Raw genomic sequence first — 13,085 nt, 5'->3', positions numbered from 1 at the left:
ATTGCTATAATCTTCCCTCTTAGAACAGCTTTTGCTGCATCCCAGAGATTTTGGACCATTATGTTTTCATTTTCATTTGTCTCCATTTATATTTTGTTTCCTTTCTGATTTCTTCTTTGATTTGTTGGTTGACCCATTCATTAAGTAGCATGTTCTTTCCATGTATTTTTGTTCTTTCCATATTTTTTTTCTTGTAATTTTTAGTTTTATACCATTGTGGTTGGAAAAGATGCATGATAGGATTTCAGTCTTTTTTAATTTATTGAGACTTGTTTTGTCTAATATGCGATCTGTTCTGGAGAGTGTTCCATATGTACTTGAAAAGAATGTGTATTCTTTTGGGTTTTGAATGAAATGGTCTGAATATATGTTAGGTCCATCTGGTCCAATGTGTCATTCAAAGCCACTGTTTCCATGTTTTTTGTCTGGATGATCTATCCATTGATGTAAGTGGGGTGTTAAAGTCCCCTACCCTTAGGTACTACTGTCCGTTTCTTCCTTTATGTCTGTTAATAGATGCTTTATGTAGATTCTTCCATGATGGGTACGTAACTATATGTAATTGTTATATCCTCTTATTGGACTGTTCCCATTTCATTCTGTAGGGTCTTTTGTTTTAAAGTCCGTTTTATCTGATGTAAGTATTGCTGTGTCAGCTTGCTTTTTGCTTCCATTTGCGTAATAATTATTTTTCTATCCCTGTACTTTCAAAATGTATGTGTCTTTAGTCTACAGTCAGTGTCTGGTAGGCAGCATATAGATGGATGTTACTTTCTTATCCATTCTGTCACCGTATGTCTTTTGATTGGAACATTTAATCCCTTTACATTCAAGTAATTATTGATGGGTATATCTGCTTATTGCCATTTTGTTTTTTGTTTTATGGTTCGTTTTCTAGTTCTTCTCTGTTCTTTTCCCCTTTTGCTGTCTTCCCTTGTGGTTTGGTGTCTTTCTTGAATGATATGCTTGGATTCCTTTCACTTTACTTTTTGCGTATCTATTACCGGTTTTTGGTTTGTGGTTACCATTAGGTTGATATATAACATCCTATGCATATGGCATAGGCATATATTAAGTTGATGGTTAAGTGTGCACCCAATCTAAAAGCACTAAATTTTTACTCTTTGCCTCTGCATGTTTTATGTATATGCTGTCATACTTTACATCCTTTTATTTTGTGAATTACCTTGACTGATTTTTGTAGATATAATTGATTCTACTGCTTTTGTGCTTTAACCTCCAAATTGGGTTTTTATAAGTGACTAATCTATGACTTTTCTTATGTTTGCATTTACCTGTGAAGTTTTTTCCTTTCCTAATTTTCTTATTCCTGAACCTGGCCTTTTCTTTCCAAAGAATCCCCTTGAACATTTCTTGTAAGACTGTTTTGGTGGTGATGAAGTCCTTTAAATTTTGTTTGGCAAACTCTTCATCTCCTATTCTGAATGATACCCTTTGCTGGGTAGAGTATTCTTGGAGGTTTTTTTCCTTTCCACCTTTGAATATATCATCCCACTCCCTTCTGGCCTGCAAGGTTTATGCTGTACAATGAGCCAATAGCTATATGGGGTTTCCTTTGTACATAACCATTTTCATTTGCTTTTATAATTCTTTGCCACTACTTTTTGCCATTTGAAATGTATCTCAGTGTTTACCTTCTTGGGTCACCTTCTTTAGGGCGCACTATGCCTCCTAGATCTGGTTGTCCGTTTCCTTTTCCAGATTAGAGAAGTTTTTGGCTATTAATTTTTCCAATAAATTTTGTATCCCCCTTTCTCTTCTCCTTCTGGGATCACAATAATTTGAATACTGTTATGGTTTGTTGTGTTGCTGATTCCCTTAACCTATTCTCATTTTTTATTTTGTTGTTGTTCAGCTTGGTTGCTTTCCATTACTCTGTCTTCCAGGTGACTGATCCATTCTTCTGCTTCCTCTGTGATTAAAAATACACAAGAGGGAATCAATTTCAGTTATTGAGTTCTTAATCTCTGGTTCTTTTTTATATTTTGGGATACAGTCCACTGTCTCTTTATTTTGTCTAAACCTGTCTGTTTCTTTGTACTAGGAAAATCAGCTATGTCTCCTGCTTTTGAAAGTAGGGTCCTCATGAAGAAGAGGTCCTGTCGTACCCTGTAGTGCCATGTGCCTCGCTCACCAGAAGTAGTTGCTTCAGGGAGTCTCTTACGTGTGTTGCATGCACCCCACTGTTGTGGCTGAGCCACATTTGCCTTTAGTCCAGTTGGCTGCAGTGACCCACTTTACCTACTGTGGCAGGATTTCGTCTCTGTGCTGTTAAAGGGCCAGTCTGGGGCTGCCTTGGGCTTGTAGTTGGATCAGACCAGATCCCTGCCTTCAGCCCAAGTTGACAGAGCTATGGTTATACCAGCCTGCAGGGCACTCTCCCTGCTTTGTCCCTGAGAGCCTTTGACTGCCGGCCCTGCCCACTAATAAGAGCACCTGTCTGCCCCAAGCCTTCGTGTGTGCGGTTATCTTCCCGTCTGCCTAGGGCAGGTTGGATGGTGTGAGTCCCCGAGAGAATGACAATCAGTATGTGGGGTTACCAAGGCAGGTGGGGAGTATTTGCGCTGGTTCCTACAAGTGTCGGGTGTCTAAACTTGGCAGTCGGGGGAAGAATGGTGCCCACCAGCTCTTTGGCTCTTGCAGAAGTCTGCCAAAGATCCCTGCCTCTCCAGCACATGTTCTGAGATTTGTAAATACAAAATTAATCTGCTTCCCTTATACCCCAGGCGCTTTTCAAACTGCTGCTTCTATGCTGTATCTCAGTGGGGTTGTTCGTTATGCTGGGTCAAAGGGTGGGGACTCGGTTTCCCATTGCCATCCCGCTCTCCCAGAGCTAAGCCCATTGATTGTTAAAGGACCCAGAGTTAAGGCCCATTGGTTTTCAACGTTTCCCAGTTCAGGTTCCCGATGTTTGGGGTGCCTGATGTGGGTGGGGTCTGCTCCCCTCCCTTCTCTGTGCTTGTGGTATCCCTCTCCTTTGTGGTCTGTCTCACCAGGAACTTGATTCCCTACTGCGTCTCTGCCCCCCCCTCCTCTTTTCCATGTATTCTCCTACCATTACCCGTGCAAAGTCTGCTATGTCACTCTTGTACCCATGTGGCTGTCATCTGGCTTTGTCCGTGGGATCAGGTGAGCCGAGGGTCCTGGACTCCACCATCCTCCCAGAAGTCCTCTATGGGGCCCTCTTTCCTAAAGCTGCCATTCGTCGGGGGCATTCAGCTGACGGTCTTCCACCTGGCTGGCCATCGGGACTGCCCAGCCCCTACCTTACCCTGCTTCATCTTCCACGCGTCCCCAGAACCCTCTGCTCCAGTCGGCCAGCTTGTGCAAACCATTTTGCTAGTGTTTTGAGCAAGAGCACTCTGGAGGAAACCGATGTCCTCCTCACTTCACTGGGCGCTGATCCGCAGCCCAACCAGGTGCTCTTAGGCACGGTGCACCAGGCGTCCCCCTGTCCGCCGAGCCTTCCTCATTGCTCCCTATTGCAAGCCATGGGAAGAGAGTTCCCGTTGGTAAAGGCGTCCGGCCCGCAGTGGGTGCCCAACAACAACCTTGTCATACCTTCCCCTAAACTTTGTCCTGGTCTCCCTCCGCCTCTAAACTAAAAGGTAAGTTTCAAGGAAGAACCCCTGCCTCACAGAGGATCCACACGTTGTGTAGCAAGCACCGAACAAGCCCGTCCCCTCAACCAGGCAGTGAGCAGTCACCATGACCTACCCAGACGCCTCAGCGGACAGCTGCAGAAATTGCTCGGTCCCAGGCCGCAGCATACAGTTCGGCATGCTCCCAGGGTGGCCTGCCTCCCGGGAAGTGCAATTACCATGTGCTTCTGACTGCTTCGTGCCAAAGGAACACAGTCCCTGTCGTTGAAAAGGTTTTCTTCAGTTCCATGGTCAGCAGGGGCCCTTATCTGTGAGGGGAAAACCAAATTTCAGAAATAGTTTTAAACATTTACAAAAAGAATGGGAACACACGGTGCTACACTAGATTGTCCTCCCCATTAGTCCGTAAGGAGTGACACCTGTTCTCTCCACAGGAGAGCAGAGATGAAATGAAAGGCAAAGAGCTTAACTGCAATTGGTGAGAAAATTAATAGGTAGGACGCATCCTTCCAAACCCGGTTCTCATGTGTAGGTTCATATGTGCTGCTCACTTGATGCATGCCACAGCAGCGAAGGAACCTCACCTCCCTTTAACCAAAGACAGCTGACCGGAATCCCTGCCATGTTTGTCTCTGGTTATTGTTTACAGGCTAAGGGAGCTCAGCTCTACATCACTGTCTGGTGTTCTTTATACACCGTTAAGCACCGAACTCCAGGCATGCTGAGGTTTTTAAAATACCTTCACTCAGACTTCCAATTTCACTATTGGCTAAGCAAGTCTTCCACAGATAACAGCTGTAAAGCCTGGTCTTAATACAAAGAGCACTAACATGAGGGCATTGAAGAGTGAATCGATGCAGCATATTCTGGTGAGGAGTCTAGACTCGGAGGAAGGGAGATAAAAGGCATGAATTCCCTCTTTTTGCTGCTTTTACTCTGGAATCAAGCTAAGTGGTGAGGTTACCGGTCAAAAAACCATAGCCTTTATGCCCTGGGAAGTCTGGTGGCTGAGTCAAGAGCAACCTAAAAGGAAAGGAACAAGTGGGGAAGATCCCCAAATTCTGTCTGTATCTCGAGCTGACTCCTAAGCCACATAGACATTGGGTGGTCATGGGAGCGGAGCTAAAGATAAGATGTGAGCTGTGATTGACCTTCCAAATGTTTCTTGGGCAGAAGTTCCAAGTCCAGCCAAGTTGACTGCATGCTAAAACAAAAGAAACCACTCATTCTGAGAAAAGTAACAGAATAGAGTCTCCACTATGTGATATTCATAGCCATTCACCACATGCAGTATAGAAATGAGGAAGAAAATGCAACCCTTTCTGAAGGGCAAAAGGCAGTGAATTAAGAGCAACTCCAGCTAATCCAAGTATTAGAACTTGCAGATAAGGGTGTTAAAATAGCTATTATAACTATCAGTGATGTAAAGGAAAATGTCCTTGCAATGAATGAAAAAATAGAAAATACAGAAACGATTTTTTTAATTAAATGGAAATAATAAAACTAAAAAATATGGGGCACCTGGGTAGCTCAGTCAGTTAAATCTTCTGACTTCAGCTCAGCTCACCATCTAGCAGATTATGAGTTTGAGCCCTGCATCAGGCTCTCTGCTGTGAGCACAGAGCCCATGGTGGATCTCTTTGTCCCTTCCCCACTCCTTCTCTCTCTCTCTCTCTCAAAAATAAACATCTTAAAAATAAATAAAACTAAAAAATACATGATCTAGAATGAAAGAGGTGCCTGAGTGGCTCAGTCAGTTAAGTGTCCGACTCTTGATTTTTGCTCAGGTCATGATCTCAGTTTGTCGGATTGAGCTGACAGCACAGAGCCTGCTTGGGATTCTCCTCCTCTTCCTGTGCCCCTCCCCCTGCTTCTGCACATGCTCTCCCTTTCACAAAATAAACACTGAAAAAATAATAAAGTGAAAAAAGTTAGAGATGGCCTTAACAGAATGGAGATGACAGGTAAAAAGACAGTGAACTTGAAGACAGATGAATAGAATTTATCCAAATGTGAGTAAGAGAGAAAAGATTTTATTTTTAAGGCGAACAGAACCTCAGAGACCTGTTGTTTAATATTAGACAGTCTGAGATGGGTATGATAGGATTCAGAGAAGAGAATGAAGCAGGCCAAATATTCTAAGAAATAATAGTCAAGGGGCACCTGGGTGGCTCAGTCGCTTAAGTGTCTTTGGTTCAGGTCATGATCTCAAGGTTCCTGAGTTTGAGCCCTGAGTTGGGCTCTGTACTAACAGTGTGGAGCCTGTTTGCAATTCTCTCTGTCTCTCCCCCAGTCTCTCTCTCAAAATAAATATATAGGGGCACCTGGGTGGTTCAGTCCAGCGAGCATCCAACTTCGGCTCAGGTCATGATCTCATGGTTCTTGGGTTCAAGCCCCGCGTCAGGCTCTGTGCTGACAACTCGGAGCCTGGAGCCTGCTTCAGATTCTGTGTCTTCCTCTGTCTCTGCCCCTCCCCTGCTCACACTCTCTCTCCCTCTCAAAAATAAATAAACATAAAAAAAATTTTTTTAAAAAAAGAAATCTAATTTTTCACAAATATGATGAAAGACAAGTTTGTAACTTTCAGATGCTAACTGAACATCAAGCAGGGTAAATAGAAGGCCTCATCATATCATAGTCAAATTACTGAAAGCCAGAGTTAAAGAGCAAATCTTGAAAGTGCCAAAAAAAAAAAAAAAGGCAGTACAATGCACACAGGGTAACAACTGTAACAACTATTTGTTTTATGATCGAGTTTTCATCAGAAACTGCTGAAGTAAGAAAATACCCAAGAAATGTCTTTAAAGTTCTTAGTGGGGAACAGGAAGGAGAGAGGGACTGTCAAACTAGAATTCTGTATCAAGTAGAAATACTCTTTAAGAATAAAAGTGAACTAAAGATATTTTCAGATAAAAATTAAGAATTCATCACCAGAAAACCTGCACTATAAAAAATAACATTGTAAAGGAGTTTATAAAATATATAGATTTAACACTTAAAAATATCAATAACGGATGGTGGAAGTGGATCTAGATGTTGACCGGGGCTTTATATCTTGTGTACAATGCTACAACATTAAGTAACCTATAAAACATGAAGGCTGTATATTGCATGCCCATACAAATAAAGAAGTACAGCTTTAAAAAAAAAAAAAAAAAAAGTACAGCTTTTACAAAATAGAAAAATTTAGTTAGAATTCCCAAAATAAATGAATATGTATTTTTAAAACACAAGAAAGTAGGAACACCACCACCACCAAGAAAAACAGGGCAAATCAAAACAAAATGGTAAACCCACACTTAATCCTATCACTGATTATGCAAGACACAGAAATGGAGTAAACAAGACAATTAAAATGCAGAAATTATCAGAGTGACTAAAAAACAGACCCAGCCTAACCAAATGCCCTGCAGTGGTTTCAAGAGATTTCTGTGGGGTTTTTTTTTTTTTTTTTTTTTTTGACATTTCTCCATAAGTGACTCACTTCTAATACAAGTGGCAGAAGCCATGGTGTTTGACTTCTGATACTAATTCATAAAAGGCATCCTCCTCCTGCCTTGCCTGCTCTCTCTTGGATGCGGACTCTGGGGAAAGCCAGCTGTCATGTGGACAGTCCTGCAGCATTCTGGAGAGGCCCGTGCGATGGGAAACTGAGCCCCCCCCCCCCACCCGCCGGTCAACAACCAGCACCAACCTGCTAGTCATATAGTGACCCATCTTTACAATAGGACTCTCCAGCCAAGCTGGAAGATGGCTGTAGCCTGGCCAGCATGTTGACTGCACGCCCATGGAGGTGCCCCCCACCAGAACTGCCCACCTCAACTCTTCCTAAATTCCTGACCCACAGAAAATGGGAAATAACAACTCTATAGCATCTGAAGCCAGTAAACTTGGAAGAATGTGTGAAACAGCAATGCGTAACTAATGTATACATCAGTGAGAGGCATACTTTTTTTTTTTGGTTGATAAAAATAAGATAGTAACTAAAATTTCTTAGTTTTTGTTTAAATTCCAGTTAGCGGGGCACCTGGGTGGTGGCTCAGTTGGTTAAGTCACTGACTTCTGCTCCGGTCATGATCTCACGGTTCGTGAGTTTGAGCCCCCATCCTGGCACTGCAGAGCCTGCTTCAGACTCTCTGTCTCCCTGTCTCTCTCTCAGAAACAAATCAACATTAAAAAAAATATAGAAGTTCCAGTTAACATACAGTGAAATATAGTTTCAGGTGTACAGTATAGTAATTCAGCACTTCATACATTACCCTGTGCTCATCACAAGTGCCCTCCTTCATCCCCATCACCTATTTAATCCATCATCCACCCACCTCTCTTCTGGTAACTATCAGTTTTGTTTTCTATAGGTAAGAGTCTGTTTCTTGGTGTGAAGAGGCATATTTTTTTTTTTTTTTTAATATCACTTTAGCTAACTTACAGGGTAACAGTGTATGTTACAGTGTAGGTTGGCCTCAGGAGTAGATTCCCATGATTCATCACTTACATACAACACCCAGTGCTTATCCCAAGTGCCCTCCTCAATGCCTATCATCCATTTTCCCCACCTTCCCCAACTCCCCACCCCCATCAACCCTCAGTTTCTTCTCTGTATTTAAGAGTCTCTTATGGTTTGCCACCCTGTCTGTTTTTCTTATTTTTCCTTCCCTTCCCCTATGGTCTTCTGTTAAGTTTCTCAAATTCCACCTAGGAGTGAAAACATAGGATATTTTTCTTTCTCTAACTTATTTCACTTAGCATAGTACCCCCTCAAGTTCTATCCACGTTGTTGCAAATGGCAGGAGTTCATTCTTTTTGAACGCTGAGCGGTATTCCATTGTAAATATATACCACATCTTCTTGATCCATTCGTCAGCTGATGGACATTTGCATTTTTTCCATAATTGAGCTATTGTTGATAGTACACCTTTCAACATTGGGGTACATGTGCCCCTGTGAGTCAGCACTCCTGTATCCTTTGGATAAATTCCTAGTGGTGCTATTGCTGGGTCACAGAGTAATGCTATTTTTAATTTGTTGAGGAACTTCCACACTGTTTTCCACAGTGGCTACACCAGTTTGCATTTCCACCAATAGTGCGAGAGGGTTCCCCTTTTTCCGCATCCTCGCCAACATCCGTTGTTTCCTGAGTTGTTACTGTTAGCCACTCTCACTGGTGTGGAATGACATCTCAGTGTGGTTTTGATTTGTACTTTCCTGATGATGAGTGATGTTGAGCATCCTTTCATGTGTCTGTTGGCCATGTGGACGTCTTCTTTGGAAAAGTGTCTATTCATGTCTTCTGCCCATTTCTTCACTGGATTGTTTTTCGGGTGTTGAGTTTGGTAAGTTCTTTATAGATTTTTGATAATAACCCTTTGTCCAGTATGTCATTTGCAAGTATCTTTTCCCATTCTATTGCCTTTTAGTTTTGTTGATTGTTTCCTTAGCTGTGCAGAAGCTGTTTATCTTTTTTTTTAATCTATATTTTTGAGAGAGAAAGCCTGAGTGGGGGAAAGGGGTCCCTTAATGCTCCCAACTGTTAATGCTTCTGGGTCCACATGAAAGAAAGCTAATTTATATTCTTTGTTGTAGATTTCCAGTGCACACAGTCAGCAGATGGACGACCTCTTTGATATCCTTATCAAGAGTGGAGGTAGGTTACAAGTCACATCAGAACCCGCCAGAGTCACCTTTTATGACAAGGTTTTGAATATTTTCCTTTAGAGCTCATGGCATATCTTTGAGTAGCGAGAAACATATTTTTCTAATTCCAACTATATTTACTGTTTTAAATCTGTTAAATGAGGACACTAAAACAACTTATAAAATGGAGGAAAACCATTGTTTCAGCTTAAAACAATAACGTAATGTTAGTTTTATCCATAGATCTCTGCCTTTTGAAAATAACAGACCATCTCAAAAATAGCAAAAGAGAGCCAAATTTAAATTCCACACTGAAAAACTTTAAAACATGTTCCCTATGTATGTCACTGTGATGGGATAAAAGTGCTCTACTTACTTCACACATGAATTCTGTAACAACCATGGGTTACCTAGCTTAGACTGTAGTGACTTTATTAGAATTCAAAGGCAATTTGGAAGCACTTTCTACAGATTAATTGAAAATCTTAGACTTTATAGTGTATCATCTTAAAAGGAGATAAGGGGGGCCATCTAGGTGGCCCAGATGGTTAAGCGTCCAACTTTTGGCTTCCGCTCAGGTTGTGATCTCACAGTTTGTGAGTTTGAGCCCTGCATCAGGCTCTGCGCTGACAGCTCCGAGCCTGCTTGGCATCTCTCTCTCTCTCTCCCCCTCCCCCACTCATGCTGTGTCTGACTCTCTCAAAATAAACTTAAAAAAAATTTTTTTTTAAAAGAGACAAGGGATATTAACCACACAAAAAAGAAATCAAGGGTATCTCAACCTCTGCAAACCTATCTTTCAAAACAAATCTAAAAAACAGTATTTTAAAAATTCAACAAATACTGTTTGGGAATAAAATATTCTTAAGTTACCTTGATGAAAGGAGTTTTAATCATTTTTTTTTTTTAATTTTTTTTTTCAACGTTTTTTATTTATTTTTGGGACAGAGAGAGACAGAGCATGAACGGGGGAGGGGCAGAGAGAGAGGGAGACACAGAATCGGAAACAGGCTCCAGGCTCCGAGCCATCAGCCCAGAGCCTGACGCGGGGCTCGAACTCACGGACCGCGAGATCGTGACCTGGCTGAAGTCGGACGCTTAACCGACTGCGCCACCCAGGCGCCCCTTTAATCACTTTTTGAAACAGGGATCAAAATTTCCCCATTCATAGCAGCTTATATCCCTAAATAGCATAAGTATTTGGTTTTGAGGACACAGGAAATTCTTGATGTTTGACTATAGCTCTACTTGTGCAAATAGATTTTTTCTTTTCCTAAGAACTATACTGGCATCACAAAGTAATTTAAACTCATGGTATATCTACACCATGGAGGTAAAAGAAATAGACATTTCATGGCCTGATTTTAGGATATTTTTAATGGTTTGGGGTTTTTTTTGCCAGATCTGGTGAAAATAAAGATTTTTTTTATATGATTAGAAAGAATAATTTTTACAGCCTAAATTTGGAAATTAAGATGTAACAAAGTCATCAAATGAGTTATTTCCCACAAGGCATGATTTTTTTTTTTTTTTTTTAATGGCAAAGTATCCAGTGAGTATGTTATTTTATCCTGTTGTAAACCACGGCCAGTAATCATGAGAACAGAGATTTAAATAGTTGATTAAGCCTGGTTACTGAGATCGCGCTGTCAGCTTTCAGAACAATTCTAGGGACGACTACAGGAAGTGAGAAACCACAGACCGTCCTAGAGTTGCACTCCGGGAACAGAAGCACAGTCAGCACACATGGTTGACAGTCCCCAAGCAGGAGTCAGCCTGTAGGTTCTTTCCCTTATTAAGCATCCCGGCCTTTGAGCTGTCACAGCTGTTACTAAATCCACCCTTCCTGGCAGTGTCTGCATAGGAACGAAACCAATCAGATACCCTAAGAAAGTAAAAAAAGATACTTTATTCAAGTAAATGTATCTATAGCAACACTGCAATCTAATGCAAATGGTGTTAATTTTCTACTTGATCCAGCAAGGAATAACACATATTTAGTGCTGATTAAGACATTTGCCAGATCTTCAAGATTTTGTATACATTCAGAAAACAAGACAAAAAAGGCAGAAAAATAAGGTGACCCATCTTAAAGAAGAGGGTCAAAGGAGCCGTGTGTTAGCTATAATTCAGAAATAAAAGATGGTGGGCATTGCATCTCTTTCGAACTTTATACAGAACGTATAAAGTTCAACTATAATGATAGTAGGAAAAAGAATATAGTTAGAGCTTTCAGGATATTAAGAATGTACTTCATGGCTGCACAAACTGGGAACACAGTTGTGACATTAAGGTTCACTTTAAGGGTGGTTGCTGCTGTGACGGCAGATCCATGGTATCGGACAAGACATGAACCCTGTCTGGAGCCTGAAGTACCTGGGAACCAGGACCCAAAGATCAAATTATCAAATAAATGTAACCATCAGCTCCTCCCTGGTGCCATATCACTGCTTGTCATGCTTACTGCTCTTAAGTAACAAGACTAGAAAGCATATCAGAATGTTATAACCTGAAAATGTTTATTCAGCTAAAAAGAGCCATCATCCTACAGGCGATCAAGGACTCTGACCAATAGCATTCTCTTCCTACCCCTAAGACGGACTGTGTAGAACTGTCCTAATTCATAAAAATGTTTAAACAGTATCACGTCCTTACTTACTAATCACTTCAATTATTTTACACAGAGATTTCCCTCCCTATAAAAGAAGAGCCTTCTCCCATTTCCAAAATGAGACCAGTGACAGCCAGCATCACCACAATGCCGGTCAACACGGTGGTGTCCCGGCCCCCGCCCCAAGTCCAAATGGCACCACCCGTCTCCTTAGAACCCCTGAGCAGTTTATCTGCCAGCTTAGAGAACCAGCTAGAAGCTTTCTTGGATGGAACTTTACCTTCGGCCAACGAAATTGTTCCCCTGCAAAGCAGCAGTGAAGACAGAGAGCCCTTCTCTCTGATCGAGGACCTCCAGAATGACTTGCTGAGTCACTCAAGTGTGCTGGACCATTCACACTCACCCATGGAGACTGCTGAAGCCCAGTTTGCTGCAAGTACCCCCTGTCTGTCACTTGACCTCTCTGACTCAAACTTAGACAACATGGAGTGGCTGGACATTACCATGCCCAACACGTCGGGACTCACTCCCCTCAGCGCCACAGCTCCCAGCATGTTCTCCACTGACTTTCTAGATCCACAAGACCTGCCGTTGCCATGGGACTAACATCACAGATTTCTCGTCCGAGTTCCTGACATCTAAGAAGATGAAGATCGTTCTGAAGAGGGCAGTTTTTAGAGACAGATCCATAGCGGCGTTGTTGCAATTAAAATATGTTGTCATAGAAAGGGTGGCTAGATGGTCACAGCCTGGAAACCAAGTGTGAAAACATGTCATTGCATCCGGCGGTGAATTTCTACAATTTAACATAGCACGGGGCCTTCTGAAAAAAATCACTGGTCAAAGAAGACTCATTCGTTTTTCCAGACTTCAGTAAAGAATGCAGAGTACCTTTAGATAAAGACATGACAGAGAGTGACGTGTGCAGGATAACTACATGAGGGTTCTCCGTCAACTACATTTAAACCTCTGTGGTCGCTTTAAGACCCCAAATAGAAGGCAGACGGCTCCACTCACAAGAGGATGCCAGTTGAGGGAGGGGAGAGGTCCCTGCACGTGGTGTTTCCTAGAAATGGCCTGAGCCTGGTCAGGCAGCACAGGCAGTGGAGAGAGAGCGCCAGCCAGTTCCGGGACAGCTTCCAGCTGAAGATTTTCGGTTCCATTCAGAAACCAACATAATTTTTTGTGTGTCGTAGTTTATTTTGTGGTTTGGGGAA

At 42.0% G+C, this 13,085-nt stretch overlaps 1 protein-coding gene across 5 annotated transcripts in view; it reads left to right on the top strand.

Moving 5' to 3' along the window:
- Nucleotides 1–12,716, top strand: part of MRTFB (myocardin related transcription factor B) — a 214,451-nt gene extending 201,735 nt beyond the window's left edge. For all 5 annotated transcript variants that reach the window (XM_042972019.1, XM_042972021.1, XM_042972018.1 and 2 more), the window contains 2 exons: nucleotides 9,207–9,267; nucleotides 11,942–12,716. In XM_042972019.1, the coding sequence (XP_042827953.1) occupies nucleotides 9,207–9,267; nucleotides 11,942–12,474 (594 nt within the window). In that variant the 3' untranslated portion in view covers nucleotides 12,475–12,716. The remainder of the gene's footprint in view (nucleotides 1–9,206; nucleotides 9,268–11,941) is intronic.
- The last annotated feature ends 369 nt before the right edge of the window (nucleotides 12,717–13,085 follow it).

The sequence above is a fragment of the Panthera tigris genome, chromosome E3 (genome assembly GCF_018350195.1).
Source record: "Panthera tigris isolate Pti1 chromosome E3, P.tigris_Pti1_mat1.1, whole genome shotgun sequence".
Lineage (NCBI taxonomy): Eukaryota > Metazoa > Chordata > Mammalia > Carnivora > Felidae > Panthera > Panthera tigris.
Note: the sequence above shows the minus strand (reverse complement) of the source record. Positions and strands in the feature narration are given on the sequence as shown.